This window comes from Xyrauchen texanus, chromosome 10 (genome assembly GCF_025860055.1).
Source record: "Xyrauchen texanus isolate HMW12.3.18 chromosome 10, RBS_HiC_50CHRs, whole genome shotgun sequence".
NCBI lineage: Eukaryota > Metazoa > Chordata > Actinopteri > Cypriniformes > Catostomidae > Xyrauchen > Xyrauchen texanus.
The window spans coordinates 25,414,419-25,422,969 of record NC_068285.1 but is presented as its reverse complement, the minus strand read 5'-3'; the positions used below and the strand labels follow the sequence as shown (position 1 = coordinate 25,422,969).

The 8,551-nt window shown below is 39.9% G+C and overlaps 1 protein-coding gene across 1 annotated transcript; it reads left to right on the top strand.

The window, feature by feature from the left end:
* Window positions 1-478: 478 nt before the first annotated feature.
* Window positions 479-7,471, top strand: LOC127650096 (uncharacterized). Its single transcript, XM_052135295.1, has 9 exons — window positions 479-670; window positions 1,759-1,858; window positions 2,593-2,947; window positions 4,443-4,646; window positions 5,519-5,610; window positions 5,753-6,108; window positions 6,268-6,334; window positions 6,522-6,687; window positions 7,357-7,471. Exons 1-9 carry the CDS (start codon window positions 479-481, stop codon window positions 7,469-7,471), a joined length of 1,647 nt encoding a protein of 548 aa, XP_051991255.1.
* The last annotated feature ends 1,080 nt before the right edge of the window (window positions 7,472-8,551 follow it).

Here is an 8,551-nt window from a genome sequence, read left to right as displayed (position 1 = left end):
ACTGCATTAATACGTTTTTGTGTTTAATTTTGGAGGGAAATTGGCTGCTCCCATAACATAGAATATGCGCGCGCGTGTGTGTGTGTGTATATATATATATATATATATATATATATATATATATACAGGGCCGTCCATAAGGGGGATAAAGGGGAACGTTTTCTGGGGCCCAGCCGCTAGGGGGCCCATGCAGTCCAGCAATAATTATGTTCATCCTAAATATCAGGTTACCATATTTTATGTTGAACCAAAAAGCACCATTAATTGTTGAAAATGCATTTTATTTAATGCTGCTTGAGTAAAATGTAGCCAGTGTCATAATGAAACACCCCTCTCCTGAAAATGGTCTGAGCAGGCTATTTTTTTTTTAAAACGTAACGTAACGTCAAATCCGCCAGTGCTTCAGGCCAGTTTGCGGTCAGCAGAAAAGTGACAAGAACAAAATAATTAACTTAATATTGTAGTACATTTAGTTGGTATGCCAGGGCCAGCTAATAAATCAGGGTGCCAGAAGAGAAAGGAGAAGAAGAAGAGGGAGCTGGCAAGGGCTTTAGACCCAAACAAAATTCGACTGACCAACTTTTTTCAGTCAGCTCAGAAACCTGTCAGTGCTCCCAGTCAGGCTAACGATAGCCAGGAGGCTATTAGCGAGAGAGCCACCACCAATTGCGTAAGATGTTCTGCATTTAACCAGAGGTGGGTAGTAACAAAGTAGGCCTACATTTACTTGAGGATTTTTGGGGAAAATTTTAATGAGTTTATTCCAAGCTGAGCTGTATTTTTTTCTGGGCATGAGCTGACTCTCAATTCACAAATGAATCACTCTTTTGAGTCGATTCTGTTCAAAGACTTCATCAAACAAGTTGGCAGATCTGTCTAAATCGGTTCGCGAATCAGTTTGAATGATCTGTTCAGTTCCTCGCAGACTGAATCGTCTGAAGCGCTTTCAATTCACACTCGACTCGAAGTCGTCTAACAGGAAGATTTGAGAACATGCGTTGGATGAATTGGCCGTGGACCTAACGCTACAGTACAGTCAAGTGAGAGCAAATTTTCAAATGCATCACATTTTTTGCCAGCGTCAGCGATGAAGATCTTTATTAATTGAACATGCTGTCTGTGAATTAATGATTCCACAGGACGATACAATCGATCTCATTTCATTCAGGTAATACATTTTACAACCAAACAGATTATTACGCCATGATAGCACTACTACAAAGTATGACATCATCGTTTTTTTGGACATATTAATTTATACAATAAGCTACCATTGTTCACAGTTTATGAACCTGCCATCACGCGGTAGTTTGTGTGTATTGCGCAGTGGCGTGCAAACTCGTTTTGGAAACAAACGCCTTTGCCTGCCTTAGACACAGTTAACCAGTTTAAACATTTAACAGCAACATTACACACTAATCATAACTAAAGTTAGAAAAGTGAAATCATATTCAACAACCCCTTTAAATGTTTTGAGTTTTGCCAACTTATTCGGGTTTACAGTGCAGATCGTTTGAGAGTCAAGTCTCTCTGTTAAATGTATGTTAGTGTGTGTGTGTGTGTGTGAGAGAGAGAGAGACCAGCATGATATGAGTAGCTTAGCAGATTTGGGGAGGGCCCATTCACTGGACCTTTTCAGGGGCCCAGTCATTTCTGTGGGCTGGCCTGTATATATATATATATATATATATATATATATATATATACATACATACATACATACATACATACATAAATATAAATAATGGCGTTGTGCAGGTTTATGTGAATGTAGATCTGACCTTGGTGGAGGAGAGGGATCTGGTGAAATACCTCAAACTTATCCAAAGTCGGAAGTTAATGAAGGGCATCAAAGAAGGTAAATTCATCTGTTCACCCATAACACTTTTCTCTCTTTCATGTCACTGAACTAGGGCCTTAGAACATTGGCACAACTGGTAGACAATATACTTTGTATGTAGTCCCAAGCTCACACATTGGTTACCTGTCAAATACAATTGTATTGGATGAAGTGATTAATCTCAGGTGTGTAGCACAGCTTATAGACCTTATTCATGTGTTTGGCTATTGTTCAGTGTGACGTAATGGGTTGGGGAAATGTATAATAGGCATAAAAAATAATAATTGGAATTACAAACTCATAAAAACTGGGCTGTTTTTCACTGCTGTTGTTTTCACATCTGGAAATACATAGAAGTGAATGCAGCTGATGCTTATTACTTGCATGCATTTCCAAACTTAATAACAATAGCAGTGAAAAACAATCAGACCCTGTTATGATGAGTTTGTAATTCCAATAGTGTATTGGCCTGTTATTTTAACTATTGTTTTTTAAGTGGCATTATCAGAGCAATCTTTTAACATGAGTCAATGGACACTTCTGCGTTCTCCCAACCCATTATGTCACATTCGAACAAATGGCACTCGCGTGAATAAATTAGAATTGCTTCATCCAATAGTGCTGACAGGAAACCAATGTGTGCTTCCTCCAGGAAGTACTGGAGCAGGACTACAGTTAAGCACACTGTCTATTGACCCATAGCCCTACATCTTGCCCTATCTTAATTAATAAATTGTTTTTGTGCCTTCTAGGACTTGTTACTCTTAATATGGAGTTGGTCTCTGTTCCTGATCCAAGTGCTCCAAGTTCCCCAACTCCATGGTCTCCAAACACAACATTCCAGCCTCCAAATCAGCTGTTGCCCAGCCCTCCAAGCACTGCCCCAAGCACATCAAGCGCTTCACAGCCTGGCGTACCATGGCATGTTGACTTTCGTCTCAACTGGGACCAGGTGTCATCAGCCATTCGGCTTAGAGTGGAAAAAGAAGAAAGACCATTGCCAGACGAGAGAAAGGCCTTCGTGGTCGTGCTTGTGGACCAAATGATGCAGCACGACCGCAACCCAACCAGAGCCATGTGCCACAGCGTTGTGAGAAACATTGTCAGGTAGGGATGGGACTATTATCAATATTAGCTGTCAGTTAATCCCCAGCCCCACCCCCTTCAACTGTTTGTAACTTTCACTGATTCATTCCCTGCACCTATGATGTAACAAGGGTGCAAAAGTGAAGACTTTGTAAACATGGTTTGTTTAAACTAGGGATGTCCCGATCCGATATTTAGATCGGTATCGGCTTCGATATTGACGTTTTTAGACGGATCGGGTATCGGTCTGACGAGCCCGACCCAAATCCGATACTCTGTGTTAGTCATGTTCGTTACTGTCAAGCTTAAAAAATGACATAAAAGAACTGTTAAAACACCATTAAAGCGGTTCATATGACTCGTGCATTTTATTCAAAGCCACTTGAAGACACGCGATAGCTCTGTGTATTGCAATAGGCTGTGTTTAATAAGTAAACGTATAAATGCACGCGCAGCTTCAGCCCGTTAGTGAATGGCGCTTCGGTTTACACACACACGCGCGGCTATTTATAGCCTTCACACGTGCACAATATTTGAGCGCTACAAACGAACATCTCAGATGTAGATGCTCAGCAGTTCGGTTCACTTATAATATGGACTTAGAACGGCACTGGAGGTGCATTTAACCAGAATATAAATAAGAAGCGAATTAAACTGTGAGTAAAAAGGGTGAGGGTTTAAAAGTTAAAGCTGTGATGGAGAGACTCGCAGCAGAGATATGGACTCTGCAGGGTATATTGAGCAGAGGATTGAAACAGTGATGTAAACATTGTGAGTAAATCCAGTTAAGCAGAGTGGCAAACAGCAGGTAAGTAATATCCAGACAGTGTATAGACACGATGAAAGAGAACTTACAACAATTTTATGATACTTGCAGGCAATAATGAAGACACATGTTTGACATAGTATTTCTGAGACTCCAGAACTTTCAACTATCGATGAGAACAGGCACAGAGTGTGAAAGAGAGAGAGTGTGTGTGTGTGCGCACGCGAGAAAGCGGGGTATTTATGCAGTCATTGATTAGCCACTAATGATATGCAGGTGCGTGTAATCAGAACTCAGGGAGTGCCAGTATCCAGTATGCTAGTTAATAATAAAGTGTTTCTTAATAAGCTATACATTTATATTGAAATAATGTGTAGTTAAAGGTTTGTGTTTCTTTACATATTAATGAGTACACCCAATTATTTCCACACAATAATGTAAAGATATTATAAACTGATTATGCAATAAAACAACACTGGTATCGGATCGGTATCGGCCAATACTGAGATTTCCGTTATCGGAATCGGATCGGAAGTGGAAAAAGTGGTATCGGGACATCCCTAGTTTAAACAGAGCTAGTATATTCAAGAAAACCATACTAATTCACATGTTTTTATGAAGGTCTTGTTCAGCCTGATGTTTTTTTAAACGTGGTTCTTTCCTTTAAGTAATCCTTACATTAGCTGTACGCTTCTGTCGTAAGTGCCACAATGGTGACATGTTTCCTAATTATCCCACCCACATTTTCAGGAGCAATCCAAAATCATTTGGCGACATTGGCAAGCACGGTGATACTGCTGGAGACGGATGTCACTCTCTTTTGCAACAAGTAAAAACGAGAGTGGAGAACAAAAATAGGAATAATACTCTTGCTCAACGCCACAGAGAAAGAAGACCGTGCACGGGAATGGCAGGAGAGGCCAGACTGGCAAGAGGTCCTGTTGACCAATACGGGTATGTAGCAATATGTAAAGTCTGTCAATATTTGTTCGAAAGTATTGTATATGACCATGAATAACCCTGAAACAGGACAAAACATACTTTTCTCTTGACTACTTTATTGTCACTTTGACATGGACCCTTTTCACAGCAAGCATGTTGCGATGTTAATAGTGTAGTAAACACAGGTGTAATTAACTGTGATTATGGACTCTCATTCTGGCGTAATAATCAAGGAACGTTGTGAACGTACTATGGGCGCAGTGATGTCAAGCAGCACGTGAAAATAGTCCCCGTAGAATGCAACGTGGACTACTTTCAGGTGCTGCATGATATCACTGCGCCCATGGTACATTTGCAACGTTCCTTGATTATTACGCCAGAATGAGAGTATAGTTCCATGTCAAATCAGCCTAGAAAATTGCCACGTTTCATTTTCCGTTAGTTTTATTGCACATTCTAACTTGAGAAGAGACGACTTTTAAATAGGAAAAATTCTGGAAAACTTAGTCACTTTGCGGGCGAGATGCTAATGGTCTAATCCGATCCAATGATCTATGCTAGGCTGGAGCTATACGTGGTATCGCCAGACTCAGGGAACTGCTGGATGAACGGGAGAAAGGTAAAAATCAATTGTTTTACCCGAGGGGAGGTGGAAAATGAGCTTAATTCCCCAAATGGTGGAATATCCCTTTAATTAGTTTGATAAAATACACCTGTGTTTACAACACTATTACACTGTAACATAACTTCTGTGGGATGGGTCTATTTAGACAGTCACAACAGGGAATCAAACTGCTGACCCTTCAGTCATGAGACGACTTGCTCCAACTTCTGAGCTATAACCGTCCCCAATAGTATTGTTACCCTGTGATGCCCACTCCTAGGGGTGTCAGGTGGGGCCCAGCAGATTGGCCAGAGGGGGAGACCGAGGCAACTTTGGAGAACATGAAGAGGGATCTGCTGAACATTTACTCAGGCATGCCATCTACTGTCTTTTTGGGTATTTTTGTTTAGACTTTAGTAATTGGTCAAGATCTGAACACTGTGTGTGTTGGGCAGCTACAAGACCAAATTGTTACTTGGGTACTAACAATACATTTGTATGTCTGTATACACAGAGGAAGGAATGACTGGGGCAGAGAGAGCAGAACCAATGATGGAAAAGACATACGTCATCCTGCGGAAATACCTTAAAGTGCCTGCTGCAGCGATGTCTGAGATCAAACAGGAATGGACATTTCTCTTCTCTCAGAAATGCCTATTCTCACACTTTGGCCTCCTGACGGACGTCGATGTCCTTCAGAAGCTACAGGAGGCAATTAGTCGACGAGGACAGACCATCCTGGATTACTGTGCAACACTGGACGACCCCAAGATCCGTGATGTTCTGGCCTGCTATGATCCAGACTCTGACAAGGCTGCCTGCATCCTGCTGCTCCTAATGTTGTACTTCAAAGAGCCGAAAGATTTTGATGCTTGAAGTTTATGTAAGATTTTTTATTCAAATATTTAAAATGCAAAATGAGTGATTACATTATCAACATTTACCTTGCATGATTTACTACCTCTGACAAATGAATAATATTTATCCTTTATCCTAAATCCATGCTGTTGTGTGTTAACTATGTTACAGCCATGTGCCACTGCTGTGGACGTCAATACTGCAGAACTCCCCAGCACCCCCTGCTTGATCATTCAAGGTAATGTTACTTTGATCTAGTATCGACAATTCTAACTCATTATTTTGTTTTCATTCTAGAAATCTACATGACCACAATAAATAATAATAATTATAATTATAATAAGAATTACATTTGTATAGCCCTTTGTATCTTAAGCAGATCGCAAAGTGCTCATAACACATAATGTTGTATCTGTTCATTTCAGGTGACATGATGAAGCCCTCTGGATGGCTTATATCCATCGAGGGACATGTCGTGATGGGCCCACACCCTTTCTTTTTACACAGAGTAGCTGCTTTCTTCAGCAGCTATTACGTCTTCAACCTTGAGTATCCTGCCGCTGGATCGTCGACGCTGGAGTTCATTCAAAGGTATTTTATAAAGATCACATTTAATCTTGTAATTCACATTATAGTACAGGCTTCCAACTCAATGATTGTCTTCAGGTCTAAAATGCTGACAAACGAGGTACCTGAGGCTAGCCTGGTGAGACCATCCTGATCTCGCAAACTCATTCAATTTCGCTCTGCAGATCAGTCTGGTTTTCTACACATGTTATGCTGACAAATACCTGCCGGTCCAATCACAGCTATTTATTTTGTTTTGGGGCAGGCTATGTGATGATGATTTCGAAACGTCTATTGCGAAATGCGAATGTATTGAATGAAGTAGATGAAAAATTTTTTAAAAGCAGAACAAAATGCTCTCAGGCCCTTAATTGAAAAGGATGTGTTTGTCTTACTTTCAACAGGGTTTGGTTTTCATTTACCAACTGGCCAATTGCGTGAAGATGCATTTCAGTGGCGGCGCACGTTGATATGGCCTCTCATAGTAGAAAATCAACCACTTTGCCTCAGGCAAACCTAACCTGAGGCACCTTGGCTAAAAAAAATTATGGTGAGAGTAAGATCTAACAAGTTTGGATTATAAATCTATTAGGGTTTGATGTGGGGAAAAAGCACAGCTAAAAGCACACCTTGATAAATGCTGTCTGCAATACAAGTCTATTTAAAACTGAAACTATCTTTGCTTATTAACAGGTGCTTCCTGGGCATCAATCCTGAAAGAGGCTCAAAGACCAAGAAGTGGACAACAATGAACCCTCATGTGAGCACCCTTTTGAGGAAACTTATTGACTTTGAGTGGGCATCATAGTTTTCCTTCATCACATTCCTTCATCGCTCTCTCCCTTGCTCTCTTATCTTGCCATGAAGGCCTCATTCTCATCCTGTCCATTACTGACAGGTAGTTGAATTGCAAGTTTGCACAATTTCTCTGCATTTTAAGATGGCTTTTATGACTAGAAAGTTGAATTTCTTGAAGTTCTTGGCATCTGCTGTACATTGAAAAATATGTATTTGTTAATAAATATGCCATTGGGCTAACATTGACTTTACCTCAGAGTTGTTTGTTGGGGGGAGGGGGTTAATTGTAAATTGATTGTAAATTCACAGTAAATGGAAGCTTCATCTGCATTACTTTTACAGTAAGTTATTTGACAATTTTAGCATGACTTCCACAGTATACATTGTAAATTCACAGTAAATTATTGTCAACTTGTACATTACTTTCACAGTACACACTGTAAAAGTACAGGGCCTTGTTGTAATGATGTACAGCAAAAGATTGTAATTCCCCAGTAATGTACTGTAATATCACAGTAATTGCTTTGTCATTGAAGCTGTGAAGTTACAGTATACAATTGTGCTTTTACAACAATGCATTGTAATATCACAGATATAAAATTACAGTAAATTGCTGTGAGTATATTTCACAGTATATTGCTGTAATCCTTACTATGAAAGTCATGCAAAATTTATCCAATTATTTATTGTAAATTCACAACGAAAAATTTTGCAGTGCTCCAGATTACAGTCAATGTTCCCTCTCACTGAAAGTGACATCACCATCATTTTCAGCAGAGGATTTCTAATGACTTGATATGAGAAATATGGCAAGTGCAGACAGAAATGTATGCAGTGTTATAAACTAGACAGCAGGCCTAGAACTGTCTTCAAATTGAAGAGCATAGTGACAGTGCGTTTATCACAGCTAAGAAAGCTTTGACTTGTAGAAGCATTTCTAGGAAACCACTAACTCAATGTCAAAATGTAGACTTTTCATGCCATACGTGCACTACATCTAGCACTCTCTGAAAAGAATACAGCTTCACAGAACAACAGCAACTCTCACAACTTGAATGTCTTTTTAAAATTCAATAGTGAGTCACTTTGA

Excerpts from the sequence above, each read along its gene's own strand:
- LOC127650096 (XM_052135295.1), top strand. The coding sequence starts at position 479 with ATGCCAGGGCCAGCTAATAAATCAGGGTGCCAGAAGAGAAAGGAGAAG. Across the intron at positions 5,611-5,752 it reads TCTGCTGAACATTTACTCAG|AGGAAGGAATGACTGGGGCA; the intron begins GCATGCCATCTA and ends CTGTATACACAG. Across the intron at positions 6,109-6,267 it reads AAGAGCCGAAAGATTTTGAT|CCATGTGCCACTGCTGTGGA; the intron begins GCTTGAAGTTTA and ends ACTATGTTACAG.